We start from the raw sequence: 19,779 nt of genomic DNA, 5'->3' as shown, positions 1-19,779 counted from the left end.
CCCCCCGTACCCTCTTTCTCAATCCGTGCCCCCACCTCTCCCTCCTCCTCCTCCTCCTCCCCTCTCTCCGCTCTCCGCTCCTCTCCGCTCTCTCAGGCAGGCAGCTGGCCGGCGCGCACGGCGGAGACGCGGCGCCCACGACCCACGCGCTGGTAATGTGCGATTTTTCTCTCGCTCTCCCCCCCCCCCCCCCCCGCCCCACCCCTCCGGCGGAGCCGCGCGCTTTGCAACTTCGCATATCGATGGGGTGCCTCCGCGGCGCCCCCCCCGCCCCCCGGCCCGCTCGCGCCGCAGCGCCGGGGCTTTTCCGGTATCGATCACAAAGGAATTAACGGCGAGACGAGACCCCCCCCCGCGCCCCGCGCCCGCCCGCCCCCCCGGCTCTCCGCGAATCGCGCCGGCTGCCGGCTCGTCTGCATGTTGCGCTCGGCGGGTCTCATCTTCGCGGGAATATTTGATTTCCGACGCCGCCCCCGCCTCTCGTGACCCGTTCCAGGGCCACGCGGGACGGGGCGACCCGGGGTGATGGCTGGCGCGTGCGGCATTTCCCTTCCCCCCCAGAAGCTGCTCCTTCTCCCACCCGCACAGGCGCGTATCCGGTCCGAGAGACGGGCAGAGTGGGTGACCGGTCCACTCGCGGGTCCGGCAGCAGGTGTTTGTCTCGTGCTTCTGGTGTGCTCTGTGTGCGCTTCGGTTTGCGTGGGAGATGCGCGTTAGTGCTCAGTGGTTCTGTTCTGACTCGGGACCGAATCGGCCCAGCGCCTGGATGCGGGGACTGGAGCGCCCACGCGTGTCCGGGAGAGATGTGGTGAGCGGGATGTTCGAACTACTGCGCCTGGGACGCCGACGAGGGGAAATCGATGGGGACACCGAGTTAATTATTTCAAAAATCAATTAGGCGTGTCCGGCCCGGGGTCTGCTTCTCTTGCTCGGTGTGAACACACACACACACACACACACACACACACACACACACACACACACACACACACACACACACACACACACACACACACGGTGTGTGTATCTCTGACTGTGTGCTTCTGTGCGGCTGACAGGGGAGTGGAGCCGGGTAGCAGACTGAACCCACAGGCTGACGCGCCACGTACTGTACCAGCACACGGCAGGACAGTTACACGCCACGGACACACCATACACACACACACACACACTGACACGCCACGGACACGCGAGGAAAAGGCACACGAGCCCCGTCCCCGCCGGCCCCGGAGAAGGATGTTGCGGCGGTGTGAGACGAGCGGGCCGCTCCGAGGCGAGGGCGCCGACAGTGTGTGAGCGGAGTCAGGCTGGAGGCGCCTCGCCCCCTGCAGCGGCAAGAACAGCAATTAATAACGACAAAACAAAATCGCAGGGTTCATCATCACAGCAGTAGTGATAATGGTACAATTAACAGTATCAATGAAGTAAAAACAATACCCATAGTAATAATAATAATGCAGTCTCGGCGCACAGCGGGAAGTGAACAGATAAACAGCGCGTCTTTTCCACTGCGGGACAGAAACACGGCCCCGCTCGCGCTGGAGCTCGCGCTCGCCGGGGCGCAGTGGGGCGCAGCTCGCGGGGAGGCCAGCTCGGGTCCAGGCTCCCGGTGTGTCCCGGTGTCCCAGTGTGTCCCGAGGGCTCGCCCTCCTGTCCGCCTGCAGCGCGTGCGAGCGGCCTCCGGATTCTCCTCCTCATCAGAGTCTGATCCGCCTGAATAATAATAATAATAATAATAATAATAATAATAATAATAGATAGTGTTCGTTATACTATAGCGCCCTGTAAAGAGTATTAAAATAAAACGCTGGTGATGTCAATGTTAGATCGCCGGTATCTACCACGCCTTGTAAATAATCTTTTAATAGAACAGACTGGTATTGCGCATCTTATCTGCTTACAGTATATCACATCCGAAAACACTATTTAAATCATAAATAAATCTGACCCATCTTAAATCCCTATAGCGTCATGTAGATGCTATTGAAAAAAAAAAGAGACGGATACTGCACGTCCTGTGTATACTTACGTAACATCGTGTAAATAACTTGACTTGTACATCGTATGTACTTATATAATCAAATAAGTCATATTTAGTTGACACGAAACTGAAATTCTAAATTACATGCACTTATGTCATGAAATGTACAACAATATTTGAATAACATAAACTTGATACCGTACGTCATATATACTTATAACGCCGTGTAAATACAATTAATTTATACCAGACAAATACGTACATATTTATACTTATACATAATAATTAATAGTCATGTAAATTATATTAAATTCGTAAAAATGGTATTGTCTTCATATATATATACTTGTATCGTCGTGGAAATGCGATATAAATTTAAAGGACCGGTTTCAAACACCGTAATACTAAATATTTCTAGAGCAGTACTGTAAGTCGATATTATACATAACATATATGGATATAATTAGTAAATATTTAGATAATAATAAGCCGATATTACACATAATGTCATTTCTATTTTATATAATCGTATAACTCATACTTAACTAACAGACTGAATTACGCATTATTAATACTTACGGAAACAAGTAAAATATTTAAATGGAACGATATTATGCATAAAGTGTAAACAAAACAGGTTGATATTTTACATTATACATACTGACAGCATGATTTAAATATTATTGGGATTACACAAAGCAGTATCGCACGTTATAAATGCTCATATAAAATAAATGGTATTTAAATTATAACGAGCCGACATTTTGCATGAAAAATAATAACATCATAATCAAGTAAATAATCCTGAAATGACCATTAACTGACATCATAAATCATGTATCACCTTTATCACCACGTAGTAAAAAATACGGAAATCACTTAAAATACTTACCTCATGTACATATGATGTATTTTATCGCTGTTTTATTTAAATATGTACTAATATTGTCATGTAAATAATATTTACATAAACCAGACTGATTTTTTTACATCATATATACTAATATAAAAACAAATATAAATAACAACAAACCGATATGAAACATCATATATACTTAAATCATCCCGTAAATAATATTTAAATGGAACAGACCGATATCGTACATCTTATACGCGGATATCATAATATAAACAATATTTAAGTAACAATAAATAGATAAAAAAACATCATTTATACTTATATCATCATGTAAATTATATTTAAATTGAACAGACTGGTATTGTTCAGCATATATTCTAATATCATCATGTAAATAATCTTTAAACAATAATAAACCGATATGAAACATTACATACTGTATACTGATACCATCACTTAAAACGTATTAAATAAAAATAAACCGATTCGAAACACCATATATACTTAAATAATTCTATAAATAATATTTAAATGGAACAGACTGATATTGTACATCTTATACGCGAATATCATAATGTAAACAATATTTAAGTGACAATAAATAGATATAAAACATCATTTATACTTATATCATCATGTAAATTATATTTAAATTGAACAGACTGATCTTGCACATCATATATACGTATATAATCTTTTAAATAATATTTAAATAACCATAAACCGATATGAAACGTTATTTAAACGTATATCATAATGTAAATAATATTTAAATAACAGTAAACGATATGAAACATCATATATATTAATAGAATCGAGTAAATAATATTTACATGAAACAGACATATATCGTGCATCGTATATGCTAATATCATCACGTAAATAGTATTTAAATAGCAATAAAACATCATATATACTTAAACCATCCTGGAAATAATTCTGTAAATAATATTTAACTGAAACAGACTGATAACACTCTTCATATATATACTTAAATTGTCCTGTAAATAATATTTAAATGAAAATAAAAATTGTGTAGATAATATTTAACTGAAACAGTTGTGCATTGTATCTCATATACACATACTTATATCATCATGTAAGTAATATTTAAATAACAATACAGTGATATGGAAAGGCATATATATTAATGATGTCAATATTATTTAGTGTAAATACACACTAATTTCACCCATGACGTTTTCAGGAATCAGTGCCATTGACGTTGTGTTCAGTTCAATCTTTCCGAGCTGCAATTCTTTTTCTTTATTATTATTGGTGCTGGTGGTGGTGGACTTGTATCAATGATTAATAATATTGTTTTATTGTGTTATTATTAAGGATTTGTTCTGCACAGGAATTATGTTTTTACACAGGAGTGTGATACTGTTTTTGTAAGTATTCTGTTTTGATGGGACAACATTTTAAGATAATAAATTCACTGCTAACATAATAATAATAATAATGATAATAATAATAATAATAATAATAATAATAATAATAATAATTATTATTATTATTATATACAGTGTTGGAAAATTGAGAAAATTGATTGTTGGTTAGAAGCATCAGTGATCAGAAAAAGCAATTCGGTTCAGTGTGAGAGAGAGGGAGTGTGTGTGTGCGAATGAGTGTGTGTGTGTGAGAGTGTGTGTGTGTGACAGAGGGAGTGTGTGTGAATGAGTATGTTGGTGAGAGAGGGAGTCTGTGTGTGAGAGAGAGTGTGTGTGTGAGAGGGGGAGTGTGTGGGTGAGAGAGGGAGTGTGTGGGTGAGACTGTGTGTGAGAGGGGGAGTGTGTGCGAGAGTGTGTGTGTGAGAGAACGAATGTGTGGGTGAGTGTGTGTGTGTGTGAGAGAATGAGTGTTTGTGAATGAGTGTGTGGGTGAGAGAGGGAGTGTGTGTGAATGAGTGTGTGTGTGAGTGTGTTAGCCCTGACAGTGTGTGTGTGAGTGTGTTAGCCCTGACAGTGTGTGAGTGTGTGAGTGCGTGATGGTAGTTTATCGTGACTGTATTGCTTGTGTCGTAGTTCTGGGGTTTCACCATGAACAAACATGCTGATCTGAGTCCGCAGCTGTCTCTTGTGTAGTCGTCCCTGCAGCTCAGAACTGTCTGCAGTCTTCCTCATGGTGACACCTTCCTCCTGTAATCCCACCGTCGTCACCAGTGGAAGTGCTGCCGTGTTGAGATTTCTCACGAGCCTCGGCTGTGGTCTGATCTGCTGGCTGCTGCTCGTCTTTCATTACCTCCTCCTGACGTAGCTGCTGGCTGGCCGGATGAGGGCCGGTCTGCTGACCTGTTCCCTGAGGTACAGACTGCTGCAGTGCAGTAACACAGCGCCGCCAGTGTGAGTAACAGTGTAGTAACACAGCGCCACCAGTGTGAGTAACAGTGTAATAACACAGCGCCGCCAGTGTGAGTAACAGTGTAATAACACAGCGCCGCCAGTGTGAGTAACAGTGTAGTAACACAGCGCCACCAGTGTGAGTAACAGTGTAATAACACAGCGCCGCCAGTGTGAGTAACAGTGTAATAACACAGCGCCACCAGTATGAGTAACAGTGTAATAACACAGCGCCGCCAGTGTGAGTAACAGTGTAGTAACACAGCGCCACCAGTGTGAGTAACAGTGTAATAACACAGCGCCGCCAGTGTGAGTAACAGTGTAATAACACAGCGCCGCCAGTGTGAGTAACAGTGCAGTAACACAGCGCCACCAGTGTGAGTAACAGTGTAATAACACAGCGCCGCCAGTGTGAGTAACAGTGCAGTAACACAGCGCCGCCAGTGTGAGTAACAGTGTAATAACACAGCGCCGCCAGTGTGAGTAACAGTGTAATAACACAGCGCCACCAGTATGAGTAACAGTGTAATAACACAGCGCCGCCAGTGTGAGTAACAGTGTAATAACACAGTGCCACCAGTGTGAGTAACAGTGTAATAACACAGCGCCGCCAGTGTGAGTAACAGTGTAATAACACAGTGCCGCCAGTGTGAGTAACAGTGTAGTAACACAGCGCCGCCAGTGTGAGTAACAGTGTAATAACACAGCGCCGCCAGTGTGAGTAACAGTGTAATAACACAGTGCCACCAGTATGAGTAACAGTGTAGTAACACAGCGCCGCCAGTGTGAGTAACAGTGTAATAACACAGCGCCGCCAGTGTGAGTAACAGTGTAATAACACAGTGCCACCAGTATGAGTAACAGTGTAATAACACAGCGCCGCCAGTGTGAGTAACAGTGTAATAACACAGTGCCACCAGTATGAGTAACAGTGTAATAACACAGTGCCATCAGTGTGAGTAACTGTAATAACACAGCGCCACCAGTGTGAGTAACAGTGTAGTGACACAGTGCCATCAGTGTGAGTAGTACAGACACCACATAGACCATAATACAAGCTAAGACACTGCGACACACACACACACACACACACACACACACACACACACACACAGGGGCTGTCTGTGTAAGCTGAGTGTGTTCACATGCTGGGGTCAAAGTTCAAATTCATCATTTACAGGCGACCTCATTCTATCTGGTGACCTCTGGGGTCAAACAGCCTGCGGAGAGAAACACATCAGGAGGGAGAGAGGGGAGAGACACAACAAAAGAGAGGAGACAGTGATAGTGAGACACGAGCGAGAGGAGAGACAACGAAAGAGAGAGACAAAATGAGAGGGCAGGGGAGACGCACACTGCTACAAACATCTCACACTGAGACACACACTGAGACACACACTCACACTGAGATGCACACACTCATACGCACACACTGACACATTGACACAGACACTGATACGCACACACTGACACACACACTGGGACACACACACTGACACTGACACACACTCACAGATTCGCAGGATCAGCCAGCAGCAGGAGGGGTGCCTGACTGAGCCCCAGCGACTCTCAGTACGGGCGGCAGACCGGATGAGTCGGGCTGTGCTCCGGGGAGCCCGGGGTCCGCAGGCAGAGGGGGTGCAGTTTACCAGGGTGGCCAGGGGGTGGCGGCAGACTTATACAGCAGACTCTTAGCATGCTTGCCCAGTCAGAACCGAAAAGCGCTCATTTACTGACTGATTTGTTAGCAAAAACGATGTCATTCCGTGTCTGTTTCTGTCTTTTTGTTTGGTTTAGTGTGTCATTCAATTTCTGTTTCTCCCCTTCCCTGCTTTCTCTCACTCTCCCTCCCTCTTCACCTGTCTGATGCTGGCATATCCTTCTGTAATGTAGTAGAGTCTGCCTGTGTCCAGTGTCAGTGTCCAGGCTGTGGTCACGGAGCCTGTCCTCTCTGGACAGTCAGGTCTGTCTGTGTCCAGTGTCAGTGTCCAGGCTGTGGTCACGGAGCCTGTCCTCTCTGGACAGTCAGGTCTGTCTGTGTCCAGTGTCAGTGTCCAGGCTGTGGTCACTGAGGCTGTCCTCTCTGGACAGCAAGGTCTTCCTGTGTCCAGTGTCAGTGTCCAGGCTGTGGTCACTGAGCCTGTCCTCTCTGGACAGCCAGGTCTGCCTGTGTCCAGTGTCTTTGACCAGGCTGTGGTCACTGAGCCTGTCCTCTCTGGACAGCCAGGTCTGCCTGTGTCCAGGCTGTGGTCACTGAGCCTGTCCTCCCTGGACAGCCAGGTCTACCTGTGCCAAGTTTCGATGGTTTTTGAAACGCGAGGGAGCCCAGGCTGTGTGTCTGGGGTCTGTCCTCACCCTGTGGGGTACAGAAGAGAGTCAAAACCAGAGAGTGAGAGTCAGTGGGCCGCCCCACAGAGACAGGAGCACAAGTGTTGTGTCAATGTGTGTGTTAGGGTGTGTGTGTCAGTGCGCTGGGCACTGATAGTTGATCAATAGGTTAATAGCTCCAGTGTCAGTATCATTGACTGTGTGATTAGCAGTGATGTCAGGCGCTGTGCTCAGTAATCCAGACTTTGCCGGGGAAATATTGGCTTTCCCATTGATTTTTCTGGGGCTGAGCCGGCAGGGAGAGGAGGGGGGTGCGAACGGTATCGAGCGACCCCAGAATGACCCCGCGCTCCTCCGCCGATCCACGCCTCCCCATTGGCTGGTTCTGCCTGGGAGAAATACTCGTGATTGGCTGGTTCTGCTCCTCTGTCTCAGCTCTTCACACACTCGTCTTCTCCAAAAAGAAGAGTTCTCCTCTCTCTCACTGTGTCTCCTGTCCTACTGTGTGTGATTATGACTGAGGGATTCTCTGTGATCTCCTCTCTCTCACTGTGTCTCCTGTCCTACTGTGTGTTTATTACTGAGGGATTCTCTGTGATCTCCTCTCTCTCTCACTGTGCCTCCTGTCCTACTGTGTGTGATTATGACTGAGGGATTCTCTGTGATCTCCTCTCTCTCTCACTGTGTCTCCTGTCCTACTGTGTGTGATTATGACTGAGGGATTCTCTGTGTTCTCCTCTCTCTCTCACTGTGTCTCCTGTCCTACTGTGTGTGATTATGACTGAGGGATTCTCTGTGATCTCCTCTCTCTCACTGTGTCTCCTGTCCTACTGTGTGTGATTATGACTGAGGGATTCTCTGTGATCTCCTCTCTCTCTCACTGTGTCTCCTGTCCTACTGTGTGTGATTATGACTGAGGGATTCTCTGTGTTCTCCTCTCTCTCTCACTGTGTCTCCTGTCCTACTGTGTGTGATTATGACTGAGGGATTCTCTGTGATCTCCTCTCTCTCTCACTGTGTCTCCTGTCCTACTGTGTGTGATTATGACTGAGGGATTCTCTGTGATCTCCTCTCTCTCACTGTGTCTCCTGTCCTACTGTGTGTGATTATGACTGAGGGATTCTCTGTGATCTCCTCTCTCTCTCACTGTGCCTCCTGTCCTACTGTGTGTGATTATGACTGAGGGATTCTCTGTGATCTCCTCTCTCTCTCACTGTGTCTCCTGTCCTACTGTGTGTGATTATGACTGAGGGATTCTCTGTGTTCTCCTCTCTCTCTCACTGTGTCTCCTGTCCTACTGTGTGTGATTATGACTGAGGGATTCTCTGTGATCTCCTCTCTCTCACTGTGTCTCCTGTCCTACTGTGTGTGATTATGACTGAGGGATTCTCTGTGATCTCCTCTCTCTCTCACTGTGTCTCCTGTCCTACTGTGTGTGATTATGACTGAGGGATTCTCTGTGTTCTCCTCTCTCTCTCACTGTGTCTCCTGTCCTACTGTGTGTGATTATGACTGAGGGATTCTCTGTGATCTCCTCTCTCTCTCACTGTGTCTCCTGTCCTACTGTGTGTGATTATGACTGAGGGATTCTCTGTGATCTCCTCTCTCTCTCACTGTGTCTCCTGTCCTACTGTGTGTGATTATGACTGAGGGATTCTCTGTGATCTCCTCTCTCTCTCACTGTGCCTCCTGTCCTACAGTGTGTGATTATGACTGAGGGATTCTCTGTGATCTCCTCTCTCTCTCACTGTGTCTCCTGTCCTACTGTGTGTGATTATGACTGAGGGATTCTCTGTGATCTCCTCTCTCTCTCACTGTGTCTCCTGTCCTACTGTGTGTGATTATGACTGAGGGATTCTCTGTGATCTCCTCTCTCTCTCACTGTGTCTCCTGTCCTACTGTGTGTGATTATGACTGAGGGATTCTCTGTGATCTCCTCTCTCTCTCACTGTGCCTCCTGTCCTACAGTGTGTGATTATGACTGAGGGATTCTCTGTGTTCTCCTCTCTCTCACTGTGTCTCCTGTCCTACTGTGTGTGATTATGACTGAGGGATTCTCTGTGATCTCCTCTCTCTCACTGTGTCTCCTGTGTGTGTTTATTACTAATTTTATTACTCTGTGATCTCTTCTCCTTTCCTCTCTTTCTCTCCTTTCATCTCTCCCCTCTCTCTCTCGAAGCGGAGGAGGTTGTTAAACATTTTTCTCGTCTCTTAATTGTTTTGACTGGGGCGATTGGCATCCCGATTAGGCTCCATTGATTTCCTGGCGCTAAGTGCATTGATTTTTAAATATCCTATTGATCCCGGCTCTAAATCTCCACACTCAGGCTAACCACACTGCCACAGCACAGAGAGGGAGAGGAGAGTCAGGGTGTGTGTCAGCGAGCCTGTACTGGAGTCATTGTGTCTATACTGGAGTCAGCGAGCCTGTACTGGAGTCAGCGAGCCTGTACTGGAGTCATTGTGTCTATACTGGAGTCATTGTGTCTATACTGGAGTCATTGTGTCTATACTGGAGTCAGCGAGCCTGTACTGGAGTCATTGTGTCTATACTGGAGTCAGTGAGTCTGTACTGGAGTCAGCGAGCCTGTACTGGAGTCATTGTGTCTATACTGGAGTCAGCGAGCCTGTACTGGAGTCAGCGAGCCTGTACTGGAGTCAGTGATACTGTACTGGAGTCATTGTGTCTATACTGCAGTCAGCGAGCCTGTACTGGAGTCAGCGAGCCTGTACTGGAGTCATTGTGTCTATACTGGAGTCAGCGAGCCTGTACTAGAGTCAGCGAGTCTGTACTGGAGTCATTGTGTCTGTACTGGAGTCAGCGAGCCTGTACTGGAGTCAGCGATACTGTACTGGAGTCATAGTGTCTATACTGGAGTCAGCGAGCCTGTACTGGAGTCAGTGAGTCTGTACTGGAGTCATTGTGTCTGTACTGGAGTCATTGTGTCTATACTGGAGTCAGCGAGTCTGTACTGGAGTCATTGTGTCTATAATGGAGTCATTGTGTCTGTACTGGAGTCATTGTGTCTATACTGGAATCAGTGAGTCTGTACTGGAGTCATTGTGTCTATACTGGAATCAGTGAGTCTGTACCAGAGACATTGTGTCTATACTGGAGTCAGTGAGTCTGTACTGGAGTTATTGTGTCTATACTGGAGTTAGCAAGCCTGTACTGGAGTTATTGTGTCTATACTGGAGTCAGCAAGCCTGTACTGGAGTAATTGTGTCTATACTGGAGTCAGCAAGCCTGTACTGGAGTTATTGTGTCTCTACTGGAGTCAGCAAGCCTGTACTGGAGTAATTGTGTCTATACTGGAGTCAGCAAGCCTGTACTGGAGTTATTGTGTCTCTACTGGAGTCAGCAAGCCTGTACTGGAGTAATTGTGTCTATACTGGACTCAGTGAGTCTGTACTGGAGTCAGCGAGCCTGTACTGGAGTCGTTGTGTCTATACTGGTGTCAGCAAGCCTGTACTGGAGTCGTTTTGTCTGTACTGGAGTCAGTGAGTCTGTACTGGAGTCAGAAAGCCTGTACTGGAGTTATTGTGTCTATACTGGAGTTAGCAAGCCTGTACTGGAGTTATTGTGTCTATACTGGACTCAGTGAGTCTGTACTGGAGTCAGCAAGCCTGTACTGGAGTAATTGTGTCTATACTGGACTCAGTGAGTCTGTACTGGAGTCAGCGAGCCTGTACTGGAGTCGTCGTGTCTATACTGGAGTCAGCAAGCCTGTACTGAAGTCATTGTGTGAGAGTACTGGAGTCAGTGTATGAGAGTACTGGAGTCAGTGTGTGAGTACTGGAGTCAGTGTGTGAGAGTACTGGAGTCGGTGTGTGAGAGTACTGCAGTCAGTGTGTGAGAGTACTGCAGTCAGTGTGTGAGAATATTGCAGTCAGTGTGTGAGAGTACTAGAGTCAGTGTGTGAGAGTACTGGAGTCGGTGTGTGAGTACTGGAGTCAGTGTGTGAGAGTACTGCAGTCAGTGTGTGAGAATATTGCAGTCAGTGTGTGAGAGTACTGGAGTCGGTGTGTGAGTACTGGAGTCAGTGTGTGAGAGTACTGCAGTCAGTGTGTGAGAATATTGCAGTCAGTGTGTGAGAGTACTGGAGTCAGTGTGTGAGAGTACTGGAGTCAGTGTGTGAGAGTACTGCAGTCGGTGTGTGAGAGTACTGGAGTCGGTGTGTGAGAGTACTGGAGTCGGTGTGTGAGTACTGGAGTCAGTGTGTGAGAGTACTGGAGTCGGTGTGTGAGAGTACTGCAGTCAGTGTGTGAGAGTACTGGAGTCAGTGTGTGAGAGTACTGCAGTCAGTGTGTGAGAGTACTGGAGTCAGTGTGTGAGAGTACTGGAGTCAGTGTGTGAGAATATTGCAGTCAGTGTGTGAGAGTACTGGAGTCAGTGTGTGAGAGTACTGCAGTCAGTGTGTGTGAGTACTGCAGTCAGTGTGTGAGAATATTGCAGTCGGTGTGTGAGAGTACTGGAGTCGGTGTGTGTGAGTTCTGGAGTCAGTGTGTGAGAGTACTGGAGTCAGTGTGTGAGAGTACTGGAGTCAGTGTGTGAGAATATTGCAGTCAGTGTGTGAGAGTACTGGAGTCAGTGTGTGAGAGTACTGGAGTCAGTGTGTGAGAGTACTGCAGTCAGTGTGTGAGAGTACTGCAGTCAGTGTGTGAGAATATTGCAGTCAGTGTGTGAGAGTACTGCAGTCGGTGTGTGAGAGTACTGGAGTCGGTGTGTGAGAGTACTGCAGTCAGTGTGTGAGAGTACTGGAGTCAGTGTGTGAGAGTACTGCAGTCGGTGTGTGAGAGTACTGGAGTCGGTGTGTGAGAGTACTGCAGTCGGTGTGTGAGAGTACTGGAGTCGGTGTGTGAGAGTACTGGAGTCAGTGTGTGAGAGTACTGGAGTCAGTGTGTGAGAGTACTGGAGTCAGTGTGTGAGAATATTGCAGTCAGTGTGTGAGAGTACTGGAGTCAGTGTGTGAGAGTACTGCAGTCAGTGTGTGAGAATATTGCAGTCAGTGTGTGAGAGTACTGGAGTCAGTGTGTGTGAGTACTGGAGTCAGTGTGTGTGAGTACTGCAGTCAGTGTGTGAGAATATTGCAGTCGGTGTGTGAGAGTACTGGAGTCGGTGTGTGTGAGTTCTGGAGTCAGTGTGTGAGAGTACTGGAGTCAGTGTGTGAGAGTACTGGAGTCAGTGTGTGAGAATATTGCAGTCAGTGTGTGAGAGTACTGGAGTCAGTGTGTGAGAGTACTGCAGTCAGTGTGTGAGAGTACTGCAGTCAGTGTGTGAGAATATTGCAGTCAGTGTGTGAGAGTACTGCAGTCAGTGTGTGAGAGTACTGGAGTCAGTGTGTGAGAGTACTGCAGTCAGTGTGTGAGAGTACTGGAGTCGGTGTGTGAGAGTACTGGAGTCAGTGTGTGAGAGTACTGCAGTCAGTGTGTGAGAGTACTGGAGTCAGTGTGTGAGAGTACTGGAGTCGGTGTGTGAGAGTACTGCAGTCGGTGTGTGAGAGTACTGGAGTCGGTGTGTGAGAGTACCGGAGTCAGTGTGTGAGAGTACTGGAGTCAGTGTGTGAGAGTACTGCAGTCAGTGTGTGAGAGTACTGGAGTCAGTGTGTGAGAGTACTGGAGTCAGTGTGTGAGAGTACTGGAGTCAGTGTATTTGAATACTGGAGTCAGTGTGTGAGAGTACTGGAGTCAGTGTATTTGAATACTGGAGTGTTCGCTCAGGTTGTGGCAATTTAGGGTCCCAGGTCAGCGCCCCCTGTGGCTCCAGGGAGCAGAGGTTCGTGTTTGACTGAGCCCCCTCTTCTGGCGCTGGCAGAAGGCCACAAGAAAGTGGGAAATTTCCTTTCTGTTTTTGAGGGGGCAGAACTATTCATTTTGATAACCCTGAGCTGAGAGAAAGAGAGATTATTGGTTTCATTCGTTCTCAATAACAGCGTCTCAGTGAGGACTAGCACAAGGGACACCGCGCTGGATCAGGATATTGCCAATACATCAGCATTGATTACCGAGAGCACTGGCAGGGAGAGAGAAGAGAGGGAGAGGAGAGACAGAGGAAAGAGTGGGGAGAGAGGAGGACAGAGATGACAAACAGCTGTCCTCCAGGTCTAACAAGACTGGACCTGAACCACTGGACCAGCTGTCCTCCTGGTGTAACAGGATGGACCTGAACCACTGGACCAGCTGTCCTCCTGGTGTAACAGGACTGGACCTGAACCACTGGACTTCTGTAAATGCATATATGTGAACAGGCTGTGTAATCTGACCGATGCACTGTGTGACTGTGTGTGACTGTATGAGACTGTGTGTGACTGTGTGCGACTGTGTGAGTCTGTGTGACTGTGTGTGACTGTATGAGACTGTGTGTGACTGTGTGCGACTGTGTGAGTCTGTGTGAGACTGTGTGAGTCTGTGTGACTGTGTGTGACTGTGTGTGACTGTGTGAGTCTGTGTGAGACTGTGTGTGACTGTGTGAGACTGTGTGAGTCTGTGTGACTGTATGAGTCTGTGTGAGACTGTGTGAGTCTGTGTGACTGTGTGAGACTGTGTGACTGTATGAGTCTGTGTGAGACTGTGTGAGACTGTGTGAGTCTGTGTGAGTCTGTGTGACTGTGTGAGTCTGTGTGACTGTGTGAGTCTGTGTGAGACTGTGTGAGTCTGTGTGACTGTGTGTGACTGTGTGAGTCTGTGTGAGTCTGTGTGAGACTGTGTGAGTCTGTGTGACTGTGTGAGTCTGTGTGAGTGTGTGAGTCTGTGTGAGTCTGTGTGAGACTGTGTGAGTCTGTGTGACTGTGTGTGACTGTGTGAGTCTGTGTGAGTCTGTGTGAGACTGTGTGAGTCTGTGTGACTGTGTGAGTCTGTGTGAGTGTGTGAGTCTGTGTGAGACTGTGTGAGTCTGTGTGACTGTGTGTGACTGTGTGAGTCTGTGTGAGTCTGTGTGAGACTGTGTGAGTCTGTGTGACTGTGTGAGACTGTGTGAGTCTGTGTGACTGTATGAGTCTGTGTGAGACTGTGTGAGACTGTGTGAGACTGTGTGAGTCTGTGTGACTGTGTGAGTCTGTGTGAGTGTGTGAGTCTGTGTGAGACTGTGTGTCCTGGCTCTATGCCGGAGCGGAGGAGAGCTCGGGTGCTGGAGGGGTGGGGGTGGGGCGGGGGTTAAGGTGTGTATATGAGTCTCCCCCTTTTCCAGAACTCCATCTTGCAATTCTCTCTCCTTCAATCTCACACTCTCTCTCTCAGACGCGCGCGGCACACTATATTCTACAAGAAATAATTGCTTTTGTCTGGAAGGAATAGAGGCGAGGGCGGGGGGGGTTGGGAGGGGGGGGCGAGGGACGGAGGGTGGCGTGTGGAACCGGAGGGGGGGGGGGGGGGCTTCAGTCTCTCGCGCTCCGTGTTAGGGGGGTTTGTGAAGGACAACGAGCTGTCGCTGCGCTCTCGCGCTGGGCTTGCGGATGTCATCTGTCAGGCGCGGGGAAGAGCGAGACGGAGCTCTGTGGCACAATGGAGGTTCGTGAGCGGAGAGGCCGAGCGGTGCTGCTCTGTTAGTAGTCAAAACATGCGCTGACAGAGACACGAGGGCATGAACACCACTGGCCGAGAGCTGCTCTAATTAATCGTAGCAGCGATAATTGCACTTTTGTGATATCCCACACGATGCTCCGTTCTGTTGTGCTGAACCGCTCAAACACGTGTGGGTACTGTGAGACTGAGGGCTTGCTTGCTTACTGCTATCGACTTTCTCCTATCGACTGCGATGTTTTAGCGTATAGATTTTTCTATTTAAAAAATCCATATTGACAATAATCTTGCGTGTAACCCGTGCGCGCGGATTGTGGCTTCTGTAATTGACAGGAGGTAATGTATCGCGAGGAGCGGGGGGAGGCTGGGAGAGACAGAGAGCGCGCGAGAGGGGCTGAAACCACGGCAACCGCAGATCCCTGGCACGAGGCGCTGGGCTCGTTCACAGTAGTGGACACACACCTCTCTCTGGACAGCTCACAGTGCTGGACAGACAGCTCTCTGGACAGCTCACAGTGCTGGACAGACAGCTCTCTGGACAGCTCACAGTGCTGGACAGACAGCTCTCTCTGGACAGCCCACAGTGCTGGACAGACAGCTCTCTCTGGACAGTTCACAGTACTGGACAGACAGCTCTCTCTGGACAGCTCACAGTGCTGAACTGATAGCCTTTCTGGACGGCTCACAGTGCTGGACACACAACTGTCTCTGGACAGCTCACAGTGCTGAACAGACAGCTCTCTGGTCAGTTCACAGTCCTAGACATACACCTCTCTCTGGTCAGTTCACAGTCCTGGACACACAACTGTCTCTGGACAGCTCACAGTGCTGGACTGATAGCCTCTCTGGACAGCTCAAGGTGCTGGACATACAGCTCTCTGGACAGCTCACAGTGCTGGACAGACCTCTCTCTGGACAGCTCACAGTGCTGGACAGACAGCTCTCTGGACAGCTCACAGTGCTGGACACACACCTGTCTCTAGACAGCTCACAGTGCTGGACAGACCTCTCTCTGGACAGCTCACAGTGCTGGACAGACAGCTCTCTGGACAGCTCAGTGCTGGACACACACCTGTCTCTGGACAGCTCAGTGCTGGACAGACCTCTCTCTGGACAGCTCACAGTGCTGGACACACACCTGTCTCTAGACAGCTCACAGTGCTGGACAGACAGCTCTCTGGACAGCTCAGTGCTGGACACACACCTGTCTCTGGACAGCTCAGTGCTGGACAGACCTCTCTCTGGACAGCTCACAGTGCTGGACAGACCTCTCTCTGGACAGCTCCCCGTTGATGGACTGCTCACAGTCCAGCACACTGTCAATTAACAACAGTCGTGGGGCTCGCAGGCCCGGAGTCCATCCGAACCCCTGGGACAGAACCCTGCCCGGCCCGGCCCGGCCCCTGCAGTCCGAGCACGAGCCGGACTCCCGCAGCCGCTGGTCGCGGGGACTGCTGGCGCGAGGAATCGATGCGGAGGGGCCACCTTGCTTTCGCAGGGATACAAAGAGAGAGGGGAGGGGGGGTGCTGGGGGGGTGGGGGGGGGGACGGGGGAGGGGGCGCGAGCTGGCGAGTAATGAGCACGGGGAAGCGGGACCTCGCGCCTCAATGTTCCAGGCAGCCCTGCCAGAAGCGCGAGAGAAGCGGAGGCAGCCGGCTCGGCCGCAGCTATTGGGGTTCAGGAAATAACGGGGAGCAGGCAGGACAGGCAGAGACGCGCAGACGGCATGGACGGACACACAGGCGCTCAGACAGACAGGTGAACCCAGAAAGTAACTATTCATTAACAACGCAGGGTCCGCAGGTTTTCTTTCTTTCTTTCTTTATTTTATTTATTTATCTATCGATCGACTTCGCTTTAATTACGACTCCCGGGCTCAGATTGCGACGGGACAAGCCGACGTAGGAGGAGCCGGAACAGCCCCGCTTTTCGTCCAGGGAAGAGGGCTCCCCCCTTCCCAACCCCCCCCACCCCCCCAGCTCCCCACCACCTGCCCCCGCCGCCGGTGGCCGTCCCCGCGCTCTTTATTTCATTAACGGCCTATTAATTACCGAGCGTGTTAATTGGTCGCGCTGCGGCCCCGGCAGCGCCGAGTCCGGACACATGAACTGAGACCGGAGCGGACCGAGAGCCGGCCAGCTCCCCGCAGATGCCGGTGCGGCGGAACCTCACCTCCCCGCCGCTCCTGCCCCAGATATTAATATTCATCGGACCGCGGCTGCCGCGCTTCTGCTCTCGCCGCCAGAGCCTCTGCGAGCAGCGAGGCGGGGGGCACCGAGGCCAGCCAGCGCTCCTTCTCCGCACCTGCCCGGCTCTCCGGCCGCCCATGCCCGGCTCCGCGCGGGCGACAGAGCGACCACCGGCCGGCCCCGCGAGCGCGGGCATGACCGCAGCGCAGCCGCGCGGGCTCTGAGCTCGCCGGGGACCCGCTCCCCCGCAGACCAAAGACACCCAGCCCCCCAAAAACAACACAAAACAAACCAAAAAAAAAAAAACAGCGACAAAGCGGAAGGCGACGCTCGTTCTTCTTCTCCTTCTTCGCCACCGTCTGTCCTCTGAAGAATTTTAAACAAAGAGACTTTTCTCCAAAGAACCATGTTCGTGCCTCTGCCTGTGCCGTTCGTGTTTCAGAGAACCGCCTCCGACCTCGCAGCCTGGCGACTCAAGTCCCCGCTGGCCCTCCGCTCCGGGAACGGTAAGACCTGATCACCATTATTGATCTTCCGCTCGCCGGTCCTCCCCGGCGCCCTCGCGAGCACCTCCCGGGGTGGGGGGGAGGGAGAGGCAGGGAACAGCGGCGCGCGGCGCCGGGGAACCAGGCGTCGACCCCCCGAGCCGAGCCGAGCCGGTCCGGCACGCGGCGCCCCCCCAGCCCCCCACAAACCCCCCAAACCCCATCCGCAGCGTCCCGTCCCGTCCCGTCCCGTCGCGTCGCGTCTCCCCCTCTCCGGCCGGCCGGCTGCGCGGATCCGGCCCCGACGCGGCGGCAGACGGCGAATTGAACCCGCAGGGCGAGCGGGAAGGACGGACGAGCGCGATAATCCCAGGCGGAGCCGAGCGGCGGCGGCCGCCTGATCCTGCCCAGCCCGCAGCAGCAGTACCCGCAAAAACAAGGCGTTTTCTCCGCTTCCCTGCGCGGCAGCTGGCCGCGCTCCGTCTGCTGCCTCCGTCTCTCCGTCTCTCCGAGCCGGGCTGTCTGCAGGCTCGGAATATTCATGCCGGGTTATCGATCCCCCCGCGATATCGATTCTTTCAGGGCCGCCGGAGAGAGGGAGAGAGGGGGAGAGAGAGGGGACCAGAGGCCGGGAGACGCCAGAGACGCTCCGCCGCGGCTCCGTCTCTCTCTCTCGGCGGCGGCGGGTCCGGGGGTTCGGGCGGCCAGGCCGCTGCTTCCGGGTGCTTCACTAATTAACCGGGCGACGGACATGTCTGACATTTCCGCTTGCAGGAGAGTGAGGTAGAGACAGGTGGAGGGAGAGGGAGACAGGTAGAGAGAGAGAGACAGTCGCGTCGTTGTGTCCAGTAACGTGACTGACCGACTGTGTCCCGCCAGGAGTGTGTGGTCATCAATGTGCTGAACTGAGGAAGAGTCTCCCTCTTCCTCTCCATCAACAGCCAGAGTCACACAGTGGACAGACTGGCCGGCTCTGTGTGAGAGAGTCACATGGTGGACAGACTGACCAGCACTGTGAGAGAGAAGGAGTGTTAGTGTGCAGAAACAGATTATCTGGACTGAGTGTCTCTACAGTGACTCTACAGCTCTGATGATGATGAAGGAGTGTTAGTGTGAAGATACAGATGAGCTGGACTGAGTGTCTCTACAGTGACTCTACAGCTCTGATGATGATGAAGGAGTGTTAGTGTGCAGATACAGATTATCTGGACTGAGTGTCTCTACAGTGACTCTACAGCTCTGATGATGATGAAGGAGTGTTAGTGTGAAGATACAGAGGAGGTGGACTGAGTGTCTCTACAGTGACTCTACAGCTCTGATGATGATGAAGGAGTGTTTGTGTGAAGATACAGATGAGCTGGACTGAGTGTCTCTACAGTGACTCTACAGCTCTGATGATGATGGAGTGTCAGTGTGAAGATACAGATGAGCTGGACTGAGTGTCTCTACAGTGACTCTCCAGCTCTGATGATGATGAAGGAGTGTGAGTGTGAAGGTATAGAGCTAGACCTCACAGCACATAGTAATGCAAAGTCTATGTAGCATCATGTGTGCTGTACTGTGTGGTAGGTGTCAGTGTGTGTGTCTCAGTTCTTGTGAAGGAGAGATCAAAGTGTGTGTCAGTGTGTGATTGAGAGTGTTTATGTTTTACTATCAATGGAGAGACAGATATTGAAGAAATGCAAAGAGCAATAAACAGATTCAATGGGTAATCTCTCAGAGAGATGAGTACAGCTGTGTGTTTCACACAAGTACAGTTTGTTTCAGTATATATGTTATGTGGGTTACAATTCTGTGTGTTTTAGTGTATCTGTGTGTCATAGGCACACAGACTTGTGCATGTTTTAGAGGTGCGTGTGTATATCAACGTGGTTTTATTAGACTGGTATATTGGAGATTGTGTTTTTGTATGTCTTTGGGAAAAAAGAGTGTATTACACACTGAATTGGAAAATGTCTGTGTATTCCAATGAATTTCTAACACAATGTGTCAGAATGTGTATCTGAGAGTGTTTCTCGGGACAGGTTGTGATGTGTGTGTGTCTCTTATTGTTCTGACGGGTTGTGGTGTGTGTGT

At 49.8% G+C, this 19,779-nt stretch overlaps 1 protein-coding gene and 1 long non-coding RNA gene across 6 annotated transcripts in view; one reads left to right on the top strand and one right to left on the bottom strand.

Annotated features, from left to right (window-relative positions):
• LOC148640272 (uncharacterized) overlaps positions 1 to 19,779 on the bottom strand; it is a 178,441-nt gene that overhangs the window by 19,688 nt on the left and 138,974 nt on the right. The window lies entirely within an intron of this gene.
• pou2f2b (POU class 2 homeobox 2b) overlaps positions 16,602 to 19,779 on the top strand; it is a 49,992-nt gene continuing 46,814 nt past the window's right edge. For 2 of the 5 annotated variants that reach the window (XR_015930529.1, XM_088620500.1), the window contains exon 1: positions 16,604 to 17,724. Coding sequence is in view for 4 of the 5 variants with exons in the window: in XM_088620500.1 (XP_088476626.1) it covers positions 17,625 to 17,724 (100 nt within the window). In the remaining variant the exon portion in view is untranslated. Of the gene's footprint in view, positions 17,725 to 19,779 lie in introns of all 5 variants that reach the window. The other 3 variants (XM_088620504.1, XM_088620506.1, XM_088620505.1) reach the window with 3 other exon arrangements.

Source organism: Lepisosteus platostomus, chromosome 26 (genome assembly GCF_059453375.1).
Source record: "Lepisosteus platostomus isolate fLepPlt1 chromosome 26, fLepPlt1.hap1, whole genome shotgun sequence".
In the NCBI taxonomy this organism is placed as follows: domain Eukaryota; kingdom Metazoa; phylum Chordata; class Actinopteri; order Semionotiformes; family Lepisosteidae; genus Lepisosteus; species Lepisosteus platostomus.
This window is presented reverse-complemented; position numbering and strand designations above follow the sequence as displayed.